At 38.8% G+C, this 17,472-nt stretch overlaps 1 protein-coding gene across 5 annotated transcripts; it reads left to right on the top strand.

Moving 5' to 3' along the window:
* The first annotated feature begins 708 nt into the window (after window positions 1-708).
* vegfab (vascular endothelial growth factor Ab) lies at window positions 709-16,615 on the top strand. Of its 5 annotated transcripts, XR_014123238.1 has the most exons (9): window positions 710-1,450; window positions 4,072-4,114; window positions 5,347-5,543; window positions 6,613-6,689; window positions 6,970-7,002; window positions 8,522-8,593; window positions 14,940-15,119; window positions 15,233-15,417; window positions 15,783-16,615. XR_014123238.1 is itself a non-coding variant. In XM_027011095.3 (8 exons), the coding sequence occupies exons 1-8, from the start codon at window positions 1,283-1,285 to the stop codon at window positions 15,252-15,254; spliced, it is 759 nt and encodes a 252-aa protein (XP_026866896.1). In that variant the 5' UTR covers window positions 709-1,282; the 3' UTR covers window positions 15,255-16,615. The 5 variants fall into 5 exon arrangements, 4 of the variants coding, with proteins under 4 accessions (XP_026866896.1, XP_026866895.1, XP_026866899.1 ...); XM_027011095.3 differs by having other exon boundaries at window positions 709-1,450; window positions 14,973-15,119; window positions 15,233-16,615; XM_027011094.3 differs by having other exon boundaries at window positions 15,233-16,615.
* Window positions 16,616-17,472: the final 857 nt, after the last annotated feature.

Raw genomic sequence — 17,472 nt, forward strand, 5'->3', positions numbered from 1 at the left:
GCTAAGCGAATCGTTGATCACGAGTTCAGCGCGAGTTGTGGAGAGCCGGTCTTTTCGCACGCACGCACACCTGTACGTGGCGACGAACACATGCTGCCAAACATGATCACGACCATTTATCATACACTTTCCGACGGCAACATAACTTAGGACCGTCCCAAAAAAGACGACAACGCTCCTGTCATATGCTTCTTATAATATTCCAGCTAAGTTTGCGCATACCCTAGGTAGCCTACTGCTATTTTAGACATATGTTGTATGACACGATTACCTTAAGTTGTGGAATGTATTTATTACAATAGAATAACAAAATGCATGATTACAGCCAGGATATATAAGACCGACTTCTGACCCTTGCTCTTAGAGACAGAATCTTTAAAACCATTAAAAACCGTTAAAAACCATTCGAGCTACAGTACTTTTTAACTCTTATCACTACCACTGCCCTCTGCTACGGAATAAATCAGTTATGGGAGTTTATTCTCTTGTCATGTGCAAATAGACTAACTCGCAAAATTTCAGGCTGCAGAAGCTTAGAAGAGCAAGTCTCCTGTTTTAAAAAAAAAAAAAGCTCACTGGCGACGATCGTTGAATCAGATTTTGCGTATTTAACTTAAGTACCACAGAGCTCGGCACGACACCTTGTGGGAACGGCCACTGCTGCATCGTCCAATCAGAGACGTTCCATATGTAGTTTCTATTCGGTGCGCTGCGAAGTGACCGACAGTTGAAACCGCTCGAGCGTGGTGCCGACATCGGTGTTCATTACGGTGGCGTCTTACGGACACGAAGAGAGCGGACGTGAAAACCTACAGACTGCTGGGAGACCACCAGGAAGCGGAATTCAAGGTTCAATACATGTCGACGGCAGAAGTGTGCTATCCTACGTGCTTTAACCGGCACTTCGTTGCTGATTTTGCAAGTGTTTCCATGTACTGATTAACTTGAGCTGCCATAGCTCAAAGTTGCATCATAGGGTCATACTTTTCCTCATCTTTCTTCCATAAATGACACGAATCTGGAGACAAGTGACAAGTCAAGTATGGGATTATTACTGTGATGTGGATTGTAATACCATTTGAAGAAAATATTAGTTTACTTGAGAATAATGTGAGAGGATTCGCGTCCTGGGTTCTCACGTTTCTGGATATTTTAAAAATTATTGGCAACAGTTGAAAGACGTTATTTTTTCTCTCTCAGGTGTCTCGCCTGCGTGCCTTGTGGGACCAAAAATGGGATTCATGCCAGTTTAGTGCTCTGACCCCATTTGAAAGTTCTATCCATGTCTACCCTGTTTTCAGAGATCGTTTCCAATGCTTTCGAAAAAGTTCGCCTATCGACTGATAGGATTTTAAACAGACTTTCACGTTTTGTATTTTCAATCATGAACTTTGCTGTTCGCTTGCTGCAGTTATTTTGTGTGACGCTTCTGTATTTTTCAGCTGTCAAGGTAAGTTTCTATCTCCGCGTACAGTGGGGGGTCTACTTTTTGTCCGTTTTAAATCGCAGCGGTGTGGGTGTTGTGTGCTTTTTTGTGTCGCGCCGGGCGTCCTTGCCGCTCTCATAGCGAGGTCACTGACCATATTTTTGTCTACAGGCTAACTACTTAATAGCAATATAAAATGCAAGCTGCCAGACTAATACGTTATTTCGTTAGCGTTCGAGGTTGAACATTAATTACTGCCAGGCTGTGTATGCATGCACGTTCGCCCGTAGCGGAGCGTGGTGTCGATGGTTTTTGTAAAGGCCTCGTCATAGCCATCTTATGGATATTAAAGGCGCAGCGTCATAAGGCTAGAGAAAAGCCGCGCTGGAACGTGTCATACTATATACAGGTTACTAAATACAATGAATGGAGACATAGAACTTTAATTGATTGGCGTGTAGGAAATTACGTCCACAGGTAACTGTAGGCCTCCATCTACCCTGATTAGACCATCTGATTATAGAGGATACGCATTTAATTCGGCAGCCTGTGCAACAATTACATGTAGGATTATAAAGTACTTATTACTGGGACAGTTCTATGAGTTCACCGCGTTGGATTAGGTAGCAACTTTTTTAAAAGCTTCATAAAGGCGTACCACACATGTTTTTGTTGCTATTGTAACTGTAAGATAATATCGCCGTGTTTGGCTTCAACCTACTTGAATTGATGCGGTCATTCTTCAGTGCCAGTCGCGTCGCTCTCTCACCAGAGAGCAGGCCTGGTGAATGAAAACGTGTACTGATGCCGTCCCGGTAAGCACGCGCGATCATTTTACAGAGCTGCGCCCTCTAGTAGCATATCCTACTTTATCTGTAGATTTAATAAATGAAATGAATTGCATTTATAGTTTAACAAAAATGCTGACATTTAGAGTATAGGCTAATTTTATGATGACATTCCAAGCCCACCACCAAAACAAAATTATGCACGTGATTTAGCAATCGGCAGAAAGTTTCATAGGTAGTACCATAATGTTCAGATATAGAGATGATTTGAAGATTATAATCCTGGCGATCTTGGAAGGCATAGAGAGTGATAGGTTCGATGTTTGGTAGGTAATATAGATTACAGTAGGTCTATATGAACCCTCTTGTTTCATATAATTGGCTTTACCTAATGATCTGGTTCTTTTATGTTAGTCTGTTTTGAGGTGACGTTTAACTTGTGTATAATCAGTCTCTGAATTGGCTGAGAGATATAGCCTACGAACAATACTAGGCGTGGCCTAATTTATTCCTTTTAAGACATAGCTTTGGTGCTTCTTTAGACTGTTCGTTGCAAGCCTCAATCACATTTAACAGGCCACCTGGTCCTATGTGGAAGTGTTCAGCAAACAGACCATTGTGCAGCCACTGGTAATTGAAATCAAAGATCACACACCCCAATTACTGCTTCTCCCATAACAACAATGATAACATTGACTAATGTGTAGTCCTGCAAAGAAAAGTGACTGTGATTGTTCTCCTAACTACATCCACTTGACAGCATTTGAAAGATGAAGCCAAACTTACTAACGTGCAGCTACAAATCATTTACCTGGCCATATATAGCCTATATTGCATATAGACTATTTAGCTAATAGCCAAATAATTATTAGATAAGAAAGGGACTAAAATAGAAGAATTTCTTAACAGTTAATTGAGGTTCCATACATCCCAGAATTATGTTTGTTCTTGCATTAGAGAGTGTTAAACTGCATAGTCTCAGGTGTTTTCTAGCAAGATTGGAGGCTGGTACCGTGGACTCTGGTACCATAATTTATATTTTATGATTCACACTGTTGCACCTATGGGACAACATAGGTATGTTTTAAACAAATCTCAGAAACATATTGTGTCTAGCCAAAGAGGTCACACAACAATGCTCTTTAAAATTGTTGCTACTGAGATTAACGCACTCTTTGTAAGCTTCATCTTGTTCTTGTAATAGCCAATAAGATCTGATGTAAGGGTATGGCCAAATAGCAATCAATACTATTCACATTTCATAACCCATAAGGATTAAACGTCACATCACAGAGACCCATATTTTTGTATTCAAAATGTACAAAGGACAAATGTTGTATTTCTGTTAGTGAAATATAAAGATCTTGGACTGTAAAAGTTGTCATCATGTGCATGGATTAAGGGGTTGGTTTATCTTTGCCCTACAGACTCTGGGTTCATTCCCCAGATTGCATCATAGAGACAACTGAAGAGGGAACACAAATGACTGAAGGAGCAGTGTGATTTTCAGGGCATTACAGTGCTAAGAGAGGCAAACTTTTGAACTACATTTTCAGGCCAGGAAGTGCAAACTGAAGGCTGAGAACAATACTGGAACTTGTTATTATTATATATATATTTTAAACTAACTAAAGAGTCGACAAGAGTTTATGGCCGTGCAGCATCATATGAGAAGATTTTAAAAAATGTCTTGTTTGTTTTCCATTGATTAAACAATTGATTTTTTGATGTTAAATTGCATTTCTTTTTTGAGTTATTGATTTACCCTTTTCACATTTTCTATATAGTTTCATTCCAAAAGTGTCTTATGAGTGGAATTATATTGCATTTCTGACTAAATTCTCTGCTTTTTAACAGAGTGCCTACATCCCGAGAGAGAATGGTGGAGCTACACATGACGGTAAGTTCATGATGGTGCAAGAGATGTGATTCATGCAATAGATGGTGGTGGTTTGCGTTTGCATCGCACCTGTCTCGAGTTAGATGAATGCAGCACCCTCTGGTGGGCAAACAAACTCATGCACTGTTACACTGGGATTCAAGATAACATATACGAATAAATCAGCGGTATTGTAACCTGATGACTCTCTGTAAGTGTATTGTGTATATTAGTATTCAGCGTCTGGATCTTATCAGAATATAATGTCCTCAACACAAGTGCACATTGCTCAATTCCTGAATTGTCTGAGAAGTACTGACGTGCAATGACTTGTTATTTTAGTTTTATGTTTTTCTAAGTCATGTTAAAGTTGTATTGTCTCTTCATAGCTTTGCTTTTATGACATCACAAATGACGCAAATGAGAACATTCTGTCCATTGCTGTCAGTCTCCATCTCTCTTACTGTCACACAAAAGTGTAAAAACGGTGTATGTAGGATATGTGCATAAGGGACATGGCTTATTTGAGATCTGCTGGATGTAATACATTTTTTTCATAATCTCAGCAAGTCCAGTTTGTAAGAACAGTCCCTTTTAACATGTTGGTGTCAGTTGGGAACTGACTGGAGTGCCAGACTTGCATGCAGTGTGACTACAGACACTACAGACAAAGTGAAATGACTAGCATCACAGTTTTGTTCATTGTTCAGTTCCCATACCTCACAAAGGTCATGTATGTGGTTCACAGCAGTTCTTGGATCTTTCTTGGGTTAGGTATTTCAACTGCAAAAGGCAAGACCTTAAGGGGTGCATGTTCAACATTGTGAATCTGGCGGTCTGCTTTAGCTTCCCAGCAAGCTTGGGCTTGTCATTATGGCTGCACTATAATATCATTTTCAATGATTATCTTAATATTGGCTTTTGCAGTACTGATTCTGATATGTTAGTGTGTCTTCAAGAAGATCACTATTATTTAGTATGTTGTTTGCTATGAGCATCCTGACCACATTGCTAATGTAGACCAATCTTTGTCATGACCATGTCAATTAAGCAAACGACAGCTTTTAAAAAAATATATTAACGCTTCGACACATTGTTACTATTGTTACTAGAACTAGATCAAACTACTCCCAAAGAAGATGCTTAATTTCACACTGTGACTGCCTGTGGCATCTCATCAAACTCGGAGGTGAAGCTGCAACATGTCTCTCTCTCCACCCCACCCCCCCGCCTGTGCCCCATCTCCGCCGCAGTGGTGTCCTTCACGGAGGTGTACAACAAATCAATATGCCGGCCACGGGAGCTGCTTGTGGATGTGCAGAAGGAGTACCCCGAGGACATCGAGCACATCTTCATTCCATCCTGCGTGGTGCTGATGCGCTGCGCTGGATGCTGCAATGACGAGATGCTGGAGTGCACGCCCATTGCCACACACAACGTCACCCTGGAGGTCAGAGGGCGCCCCACATAGATACGCCAGCACAGGGTGTGGGTGCTAAGCCCCACACACTTCCCTTCCCTTCCTTCCCCTTCCTCATGCTCTGTGCTCAGTTTTAACCTAGTATCGCCTGTTCTTTTGTAGCAACATAAGTTGTATATCTTTATAATGTTTTAGACCTACTTTTGCCTTTTGCCTCATTTATCTGCCTAATATGTGAACAACTAATTTCACAATCTTTTTTGGTCCCTTATTTGTTGCTGTTTCATTTTCTCCCCCTCGCTTGATCTTAGTTTAAATTACCTACCTCAGTGCCACTACTGTGATTGCACAGGGTAAAACAATACAAGCTGTATATGATGGTGCAATGAGGCCTTTGTTTGTGTACCCAAGCAGATGGATCATAAACAATAGGGTATAGTAACTGGGTTATAATAAGTTATAGTAACAGTGGATTATAATAGCACACAGTGAGACCTTATTTGCCTTTTAAGTATTGTAACCCTTCTGTGAGACAGTTATATTATGCATGCAGAGCGATTCTATATACTTTTATGTTTAGTTAGTTAAATATAACCCAGCAAGGACAAAATATATGAACCAAGAATGCAAGTTCTGGCTCCCAGCATCTAGTGTCAGCCTTAAAATAGGATTTATTGTCACATGTTTCGCATTTAGCTGATGCTTTTATCCAAAGCAACTTACAATTCTGAATGAACACAGCTTGAGCAAACAAAACAGAATCCTCAAACAGTACTCAGAGCAACTGGACCTTACTCAGGAGCCCAACAATGGCAACCCAGCTGTGGTGTGATTGAACTCGCAACCTTCTGATTACTAGTCAAGTACCTTAACCACTGAGCTACAACTGCCCTGTGTGTGGCATGTGTCAAAAAAGATACTGGCTTTCCAAGAGAAATCAAATAAATAAAACAGAATCCTCAAACAGTACTCAGAGGAACACTGCAGTGAACATTTTTTAACAGAATAGAACAGAATCAGAGTGTGCACCTCTGTACCCAACATGACTACCAGGCATGCTGCCATTCAGACTGTAATGCTTTGTTTTGTTTCTTTATAGGTACAAAAATTAAAACCTCGCCAGATCAGAGGCATCATCCAAATGAGTTTCACAGTGCACACTGAATGCCAATGCAGGTACAAACCTTTATTGTTATGATGTCAGCACCTTGCTTATTCCCCATCTTCTTCCTTTCCATCCACTGCTTCCTTCTCAGTGCTTGTGGGTAATTGAACAACGCACACCCACGCCTGTATGATGTGCATCTCTTGCTCAGGATAAATCTTCTAAACTAGCACTGTCAGGGCACCACTGGGCTGCTTAGCTGTTGTCAGTGTATGTTCAGCTCCTTTAAAGTCTAAACAAACACATGCAACATGAGGTAATGTCTCCCTCTTTTGTCGCTCTCTTTTTCAGGCTAAAGAAAGACATTCAGGAGAAGACAGAAAAGTAAGCCACTTTTGCTGCATAATCTTCCACGGTGTGTTTCGCGAGATAATGCATGGTCTCTGGTTCTCATTCCTTACCTGCTTATATTTATCTCCTCTGCTATCTACAGTCCTGTGTGCCTCAATCTTCCTCTCGGTTCCTCATTTCTCTTTCCCACATCACTGTTTCCTTTGCCTCTCTTGTTTTATGTAACATTTACTATCACGTTGTTTGTGATAAACTGAGTTTCCCATGCTGGTGGGCATCCAGACGGAGCCTGGCATTTGCTTAGTACAGGTGATTCAGTTGTTCAGAACTACACAGTGCAGTGTGTATTTCAAAAGTTAAATGAATTGACAAGCATAAACCCCTATAAATATGCTGAACTCAGCTACCTCAGAGGTGACACAGGTGAGTTTGGGCAGTTCAAGAGCTCTCAGCTCTCTTGCTTTATTACTAGTTGAAAGAGCTTTGGAGTTGGAGTTACTGTTTATACATAAACGTGTCAACTCCATCAACTGTGTTAAAGTTATCATTTGACAGAGTGACACCACTCGGTCAGCGATCTTTGTGTCCATTACATTCCTAAAAGTGCTCCTGGCAATCTTTCTTTATGTTCCAAAGTAAACCATTGAGGTGATGAGGAGTTTATACTCTGTGATGTCTTTTGAGGCATCTGATAAATGTACACTTGCTCCTGGCTACTACAGTTGATGACTTTCCCTCTCGGTGATCTGAATGCTGGGCAATGTGGCACTGTTTCATGTCCTTCTCTAACTGGCTTGTGGTGCCTTTGTCAAGTACATTCTGTGCATGTTTCCTGGGTCATGACAATTTTAGTAAGGGAAGAGATCTGTCCTTAGTACAGTATCTCAAAGACCAAAGGTAATCACTGTATATTTTCAGGTTCAACCAGCTTTGAACATGGACATTATTCTTTTTAAATTTTCAGATTAACATTAATAGAAGTGAAAGGATATTCCACAGACTTCAAAAATCACATTAATGGTTTATTTTTTCATCCAGCTGATGTTGAGAAGAACTCTTAGAACAAATTAGTCTTGTTCATCAAGTGAATCCCACATAACTGTCATTCATTAGAATACACCTGCTTATTTACAAGTAATCTTATCAATAACAAAATGGCTTTCATGTTCACTGTTTGTCATAGATATGTCAAAATGCAGAGCTACTCATTGTAACTGTAGTAATTGTAGTTCACATTTGTCCACTTTGTCTTGTTTGTGTCTGCCATGTGTCTTGATTGTGGCTCGCATACTCCATAATGGACATCCCAAAATCACATCAGTAGCATTATTATAGTCAGTAGTACCATGTTTTATTGCTTCTCTATAAGTTTGTTTTTGTTACAGATGAGAAGCTGTGATGATAAGTATAATGTGAGCTGGACGTTGACCAAAAGTTCCATTTTAGCCCACTGTGGTGATTTTTGTTGTCCTGTACCTCTTGCATTATCTGCCACAATTCAGTTGTTGTTCTTCGTTGTTCTTTTGTGTGTTTTTTTTTGTTCCTTTTCCAGAAAAACCCGGAAGGGCAAGGGGAAAGGTCAAAAGAAAATGCGAAAGAAAAACCGCAACAAAAAGCGGGACTTGTATGTCACTTCAGCCTTCTCCTCCACCCACCTGCACCTGAGTGTTATGCTCTTGGTCTTCAAGTTCATTTGGGAGGAGATATTTTGTCTCCTTTAATTAACCCAAACGATGATTACTTAGCATTAATTCACACCAAGTACCTCCTGTGGCCTTCATTTAGTTTAAAGTAACCATAATGCAGATTTCAACTGCAACCCCCAATCCAACCTTTTCTTAAGCCCTGATTTGATATTTGGCAAGTGCTAGAATTGGAATGTGCGGTAAGATGTGTAAAATTATTATTGACCAATCTGTGGCGCTGCAGCAAATCAGCAAAGGCTTCAACAAATCTAGCTATGTGGTTAGTAAAAGTAAATATGCATATGTTAACAGAGCAACCCTCCCCTTCTCCTATTGCATGGCTTACAGATGATGGTACTAATCTTTGGGGATCTTTGATGAAATCATGGCCTATGACACTGTTGAGTCTGTCCTCTGTGTTTTGTCTCAAAAGTTATTTTTTCTATGTTTCCCCATCTCCTTTTCTGTTCTGTCTAAGTAGGTCTTTGCTTGTAGCTATCTTGTTTGAGACTTGAAAAGAAATGTTTGAGATTTTTATCATTTCTTGTTTTGCTTTTCCTTCTTTTGTTTCTGTGAGTTATGTAAACCAACAAATAGTTTGGTCTAAGACGTTGGTCTTAGATGTTCTTGCCTTTTGGGTTTGGTTCTGGACATGTACAGAAATTCTGTCTTTAGTGTATTGCTGGTGTAATGACCTCCATATTGTGTTATTTTGGTTACTGGAAACTTGTAAAAATGTGATATTGTTGCATTTTGGAATCCATCTTATACTAATGGCAAATGGGTTTGGGTTGAGTATCACGCAAAAGAATCTGGTTAAGTCAGGTTAAAGGTGTAGTAAGTAGCTTATTTGTTTCACTTGTCATTCGCAAATTAGAGATACTGTTTATCACATGGCCAGATGTGTGGATTGCCACAGCAGAAAAATAGACATAACATGCATAGTCAGTTGAATCACTGCTGATGACTGAGCTTTTGATTCACATTACTTCCACACTGAAGTTTGGCATAGTTGAGACTCTAGTTGAGACCAGCTTCTCGAAGAAGGGATAGACTCCAAACAGGAGAAGAGTCAACGATGTTAGACAGCAACTCAGTCCCTGAGTTAAAAACTTGGGAAAGAGAGTCCACACCTGATTAAGGTAATAAAAATCTCTCAGTGCTGCTAATCCTTATATTAGTTTCTATAGTACAAATTCGAAACACTAGCAAGTAAGTGAGTAAATCTTTTCTACACATTGTTATTAGCTTATATATTGGCCAATTGAGTACACTTCATCAAACTTAGGTCTTGATTTAATATGTTCAAAAATCATGATTGCTCTTTTGCTTGTGCAAAGTAGTAGTTTGCTCGGGTGTTTTGTGGACAAATTGTGAATGATTTAAAAAGAAAACTTGTGCAAATGGTAATACATGCAAAAACAATATTTAAATAAGGATTTTGCATGTGCTAAATGTTTTTGATAGCCATGCTGAGTACACTACTGTAACTGAATGTAGTCCAAGATGACAGAATTAGAGGCAATAGTTGAACTGACAAATAAGTATAAGAAATGGTCAGCACTGTCAGTAAACTGAAAACTGAAGACATTGACATGGTTATATAATAATAATAATACTAATGAGTGGCTTTTTATTGCTGCATATTCTCTTTTCTCATAGTCTCGTAACAGCAGTTATGAAACACAGAGATTAGTTCTTGCCCTTGAGTTGCCAAGAGTACTTTCAGGATTGTTAAATCACAATGAAGGTGCCAAACCAATATGTTTTCATAGACACCACCCTGTAAATCACCTCAAAATGGATTTTAAAGCAAACCCAAATAAGACCCAAGATAAAACATTGTTTTGCAACCCTTTGAAATAAGCAGTTCTCTGTAGGTGTGGCAGATCAGCTTGGACAGTTATTTATTTATTTTTTTCCCCCTGGGTTTTTAGCAAATTTACGTTTTAACACAAGTACACTTTTAGTAAACCAGGGACTTTGTCTTTAAATGGACCTTTAACTAGAAAAAATGCTTACTCAGCTTATATAGTTAAATCTGATTTATTCTACAGAAAAAAGATAAAATATTTGGGTTTGTTTTTTTTTTGGTTGCACTACATGTAGCTTTGTTATTATGCAACATGTAGACACACATATACATTATTAGCTTTGTCCCATCCATTTATCTTGTCAAAAAAACAAAAACAAACTCGTGTTACACCACTTTGATATAAAAGTGGACAACGATGGAGCTGTGTTTCCTTATATCATTACAAGCAGGGATATTTCAAAATTTGTAACTTTGAATGTGTAACTCTAATACAGCCCAAACTACATAAGTAGATACAAACTACATAAGTAGTTAACTTATGTAAGTCAGTCTGCTAATGATTAGCACTTGAGTCATAACAGTACATTTATTATAGGCATAACCAATGAAAACTTGTCCTTCCAGATCTATTTTCCTATCATATGACTTTTTTGTCAGGTTTATATTTTATTCATTGTACTTGAAACAGTAAGGGGTTATGAAGCTATGCTTCTCCATTGGGTGACCACTTGTATATTAATGTAATGCAGAGAGAGGCAAGGTGGGATGCATTTCTGAGACTGGTGATGTTTATTGAGGTCAAATCCACAATCATTAGTCTGTGGTCATGTGGCTGGAAGTCATGGAGCATAATTAATCCAGAATCAAAAATGAAACAAAAGTCACAAAGCAAAACAATGAGAACACGAAACATGGAGATTTCAACATGAAATTATCTATAAATCAAAATCTCAGGGAAGCTCAGCAGCATTAGCAGCAATGACTACAGCAGCAACCAATCACCATTAACTGACCAAGTAGATAGGAGAATATAGGGTATAGAGAGATATGAGACTGAAACCAATAAAGGGCATCAATTCACAAGACAAGAGACAAGGGCAGAGAAAGAAACCAAAACAAAATCACATGGTGGGAAATAGAATGGGAAATAGAATGAAAACAAAAACAGAACCACAATTTGATTTTGTTTTGCAAGGTCCCTGATCAGTTCTATTTTGATTCAATTTGAGAATATATATCCTTATATGCAACAATAACGTTCAACATGGTTGAAAGAAGAAACAATTGTAAAAGGGGGAAAACACTACAAATAACATTTATCAATTTTGTACACACTTTCTACCCTCACTAGGGCAGTCTATCTTGTACAGTAGGCTTTCCAGCTTGGCAGATAGCTCCCTACCTAACAACCAACCAGCAACCAATGAGAAATTACAGTGTTACTGCAGCTACTCATCCAAATGACAAAGACAAACATGGAAATTACAAAATTACAATATGCCCAACTGCAACTACTCTGTCCAAATAATGTACAACTACTCTGCTAGATAAAAATATAGTATAGATTTTAAAAATAGAATTTAGCTTTCAGGTTGGCTACCACAGTTGATTTGCAAATTTAATGCAACATAAGATAATCTATTGTACTTAATTATGTTCCCTCTTGGCACAGAGGGGAGACAATATAGATGGTTATTTCCATCTACTTAGAAAAAGAGTCTTCTCTGACACAGACGTAGTCAATGTAGATGATTGTTTCCATCTAGAGATCTAGTTACTTCTCTGACAATGGACAGAGGCATTGTTGATCTCTATTGTTGTGGGCAAGAATGACCACCAATAATGTGTATTGTTGACCATTATGTTAATCCCCCCAGTGTGAGTTGGATGCATTTTTGCATAAATCTACATAAAACTAATGAATATCTCATAAGAATATCTGTTCTTGGCCTTGTATGCATCTAAAACTAGAGCTATTGTAGGAATTAGAACACTGGAAAACCACACTACTGCTATCTTGGTGCAGACCTAACATTTAAAATGCCATAGATGCACAAGTGAAAATTAACATTATACTTTCAGTGGTAATCATACAATCAAAGGCTACTTGTATGCCAGACCTCATTGTTGAGCTTTCTGGAAGTGTTGTGGGCTTAATTCAGTGAAACACTGATGAAGGGAGCTGCCTAGCTTGTTATCTCTGAAAAAACTGTTAGGCAGTGATTTCTTAGAGGTTTATTGTGAATGAAATGAGTGGGCTAGGTCCTATATGAAACTAATGGTTTGGCACAGGATATTGGACATTTTATCTTGTGTATAATTATATCACGTCAAGCATTAAGTCAGGTTTCCAGCAACACTTAAGGGGACAAAAAGTACACTACAACCAAGACTATACCAGTTTGAGTCCCTGAAATGCAGGGGTTTTTTTTGGTCTTTTAAGAATTGATAGTGGCTCATCCATGCAAAAATGGAAATGTTGCACTCTTATATTTAATCTTGTCTATTATTGACCTGTCTTGTAAGTAATTCCTACTTACTAAACACCTCAGGGTGTTTGTTTGGTTCATCTTACTGCTGAGAACATAGTCATTACATGGACAAGATGAGCATTGAGATGAGCACATTGGGTAGACCATGGAATGTTCTTGTTGTTCTTATGACTGTATGCTGTCTAAACAAGACTGTGCCAGATGTGAATATTGTGACAGGGTTGCAAAAAGAAAAAGCGAAGAGTAAGTATATATGCAGTAATGCAATTTAGTCTTCTTCTAAATCCGTTTGAACTACCTTCTAATATAGATCCTAATTGAAGTGTGGTGGTGGTGGATTCATGTTTGTTTGATTTACCTGAGACCCTGAGATATGTCAGAGTGTATTAAATCATGGGCTGTTAAATTTCAGATTATCTTATTAACTGTGAATGGCAGTAATTAGAGAAGGTGCAGTACTGGACAGCTACACTGTACAGCTGGTGCTGTTTGGTCATCCACATTTCCTCTCATGAAGAAACACATTCATTTTTGTGATTCCATGTCTGCAGCTATTGATATATTCTTACCTCGAGTTAGTTTTGAGCTTAATGGCATTGTTGTTCATTTGTATTCAATTGTGACATTACCAAGGTAGAAAGTATTTTTGCTCTGTATGAGCTGAACACTGATGCTGCATAGAATGAACATGTTTTTGGTTAGTTTGTAGCATAGATGACTATCTATTGAACTGAATGTATTGATCTATTGAACTGATCTAGAGAATTATGTGGATTTGTGTTTGCAATATGCATAAGCTAAGGAATGTGTGCATAGCAACATGCATGTTCCTGTGGTTTTACATGTGAATTTCTCTGCTAACTGTAATCATATCCCTCCCCCCAAAAAAGGTAACAAGTAAATGTCATTTCGCATGTTGAAAAAAAGAGACTTACATTCTGTCACTCTTTGGAGATAGAGCAGGATGCGGGGACGAGTTTCGTAAAAGGCATACATTTATTAACACACACAACAATGAAGACGTAGCACGCAGGCTATCAGGGTTAACCGTCACACTTAAACACAAGACTTATATACACGCATATTAACGTAACAAAACAAGGAGCAGGTGTGAAACACAGGGAGGTGTGGCCACACGGACAAACATACACACAAACAAACACACGGGGAGACGTTTGGGAGGAGGGACCGTACCGTGACACGACCTTAGCCCCATGCCTTTAGTGACTGAAGTTTTAATGAGAGAGTGTAACACTACTTTGTTCTTTTCTGCTAATTTAGTACTGGACTTGGATTAATATGTTCGATAAGGTTCACTCCAAGAGGCAATAATTTGGGTGAGAAGGGGTATGGGGAAATCCAAAACCTTACATTCAGCTGAAATTAGTTTTTGATTTTATATCTTTAAATGTTCGATCCTGGTATTCCTTGGAAAATCATGTGTAAGACAAAATAAAGAGGAACACTGCATCTTCAAAGTACTCATCACTGCCTCACTCCTTTTTGCTGATTCATATAGGAGAGATAGAAGGGGAATGTCGTGTGTGTGTGTGTGTGTGTGTGTGTGTGTGTGTGTGTGTGTGTGTGTGTGTGTGTGGTGATATCTGGTTTCTGTGACTGTGTATCTTTCACCTCAACAGAGCTTGCAGGTGCATGCCACAGTTGGCCTAACATCGCTCAACCCCCCCCTTCCCCATGCGCTAAAATGGGTAGGCCCCCTGGCTCCATGTCAAGCCTGTGGCTTGGCGTTGAGATAATCCACCGCTTGCTTGTCATCGCTGCCAAACACTTACCAGTGCATTTCTGTGTGTTGCTGGCGGGTCAAAGCAAAAATGCATTTGATTGATTGATATAATGCAAATCCTGAATTATGACAATGATCCAATCATTTCAAAATTGCTCCCCCTATCCTCTTTCTACACTATCTCTCTTTCTTCCCCACATATCTCTATATATGTTTAAATCTCCCCTTCCCAGTCTCCCTTTCTCTCTCTCTCTCTCTGGATACAGTGGTAACTGTAAGCCCTGCTGCAGTGCCTGTTCTGAGAGGAGGAAAAGGTTGTTTGTACAAGACCCAGAGACGTGCAAGTGCTCCTGCAAACACTCTGAAGCTGACTGCAGGCTAAAGCAGCTCGAACTAAATGAAAGGACATGCAGGTCTGTGTGTGCAGGTGTATATACATGTATGTGTGTGTGTAGTGTGTATTTTAGTGTGCCTTTGTGTGGGTGTACTTCCTAAATCATGACAACTGCTTCTTTTTCCACCCCAGATGTGACAGACCAAGAAGATGAACAGTGATCAGTATGTATATGGCTTCTCGGATGAAGGAATATTGAGTAATAATTCATAGCACAGCACTTTGAAACTTCAACTTTGACCTGTCAGCCCTGGACTGTAGAAGCATTCCGCTGATCTGAGGAAATGGCTGAGGAAATGGAGTGTGTGTGTGTGAGGGTAAATGAAATCTCCCCCCTGTATATTTTGAGAGTAAATGTGTATATTATGCATTAAGATTTAACAATAAAAAATGTACAATACAAATAGAATTGCTGCTAAAGAAACAACACAAGAGGACTGGCTGTGTCAAGTGACTGATTGCAACACTGCATACACTAGTTTGGGCATACATGTCAAAAAACTCAATGATGCAGCGTATCACTGGATTTTGGAGTTTTTCTTTGCTTGATGCATGGACATAAACAATACCAAACATACCGAACCGAACAGACCGACAGACGTCAGCATCACGTCAAAGAGCCATGGAGTTCGTAGTGAACAGCTTTTTCAAAGCTAGCGATTTTGTTTGTTTGTTTTGACAGCTGGTTCAACCAGGTTTGCGATGTCTGGAGAAACTCAGCTTTTGGATGGGCGCCATGGGATATGAGCGCTCCTCCCACATCCACTGCCTGGGTTCATCTGCTTTCATAAAGGGATATAAGTTTTTCGATACAGAAACCACTTTGATTCGATTCTGTGACTCGACTCCATTCTCTACTGAAAGACAGATGACTACTTGAGATTTATGTAATCCTATTTGTGTAAAATTGTGTGCATTTTTTTCTGTCATTCAGCTTTTCAGTGAATCACATGGAGCATTCAAATACGAGGTCATTTGAATGTTCATTGTTAATATCCCTTTTTTCCACATTACATGATGAGAGTCCATAATTTATGATATTTAGTATATTTTCGATATCTTTAGGCTCTGTATTTAATTGGATCTATTTATGTGTTATAGTCTGATTTCTTAAAACATTTTTTGTCTGCAATATCACCATAGATACAAGAGATAACATTCCCTGATCATTTGTTTTTCAGTTTGCCTTTAAAGTTTTTTTTCTCTGTATATGTATGTATGTATTGTGTGATTTCTAACAGGCTTTGTGCATGTGTGTATGAGAATGAGAGACAGAGCGAGAAAGAGAGAAAGTGTATGTGGATAGCCAAAAAGAATCATAGGCCACCAAACCCCTACTACCTTTGTATTTTTCTGTTCCATAATGAGACTGCCTGATTTTAGTTTATTTACATTTATTTATTTACTCCCTGTAAATATGTTCATTAACATTTTTTGTGTCTGTTTAATGTAGTTTTAAAGCATATTTATTTTCAAATTATATTGCCTTTTCTATAAAATGCTATTTGAAAACCATGCCCTTTCTTTGATCATTTTGCCATATTTCCACATTTCATAATTCCATATTTTATTTCCATAGTTTGTGTTTTCTTACCACAGAGCTGGAAAAGCTAGGCTCCAGAGCACCAGGCAAAGGTTGGGAGTTAGCCTTAGTGTCTTGATTATGAGAGTTGATGTTGATAGTGAATGCCACGCATGGGAGAAGAATAGGGGACGGTTCCAATTAACACAACTTGGAATTCCACAGATGGTCATGCTAAAAGTGGAAATGCTAGAAGGCCTGTTTTAACGAATGTCATTTGTCATGTTTTTTTATTCCTCATCAAACCACTATCATTAACACATTTTAAATATCAGAGTGTCTGTGGTATGGAGGTTAAATTTGTTTAGCTTCTTGATGGAAGAGGATCATGTTAAACCTTTGACATATAAATTCAGAGTTTATGTAACATGTGCCATCACATGTCTTTTGGCACAGTCCTGTGGAATTCCATGGCATTTGTTCCAAAACAGGCTGATGATTGAGTCTAGCATCGCAGCTGCCACTTGTGCAACATCTCCACAATGTTGGGGAGGTTTTGTCAAATAAAGAGCAAAGTCAATGGGGCAGTTGGAACTGAGACCTGATTAAACAACATAATTTAGAGAAAGTTTAGCTGCAGACTGACAATTTTTGTAGTGCTCTTCTTGACTTTAAAAATTGATTAATAATCACAAAACAGTTTTGCTGTATGTTCCTACTTTTTAGGAACCCTTGTAGGTTGGAGTATATAGCAGACACAATTTGTGTTCATTCGCTTCTAGCTCTTCATCAGCTGTTGGTTTCCAAACACAGGACTGCTGATTTCTAGACAATACTGGATGGCAGACGA

The sequence above is a fragment of the Electrophorus electricus genome, chromosome 4, assembly GCF_041902795.1.
Source record: "Electrophorus electricus isolate QZ-2024a chromosome 4, ASM4190279v1, whole genome shotgun sequence".
NCBI lineage: Eukaryota > Metazoa > Chordata > Actinopteri > Gymnotiformes > Gymnotidae > Electrophorus > Electrophorus electricus.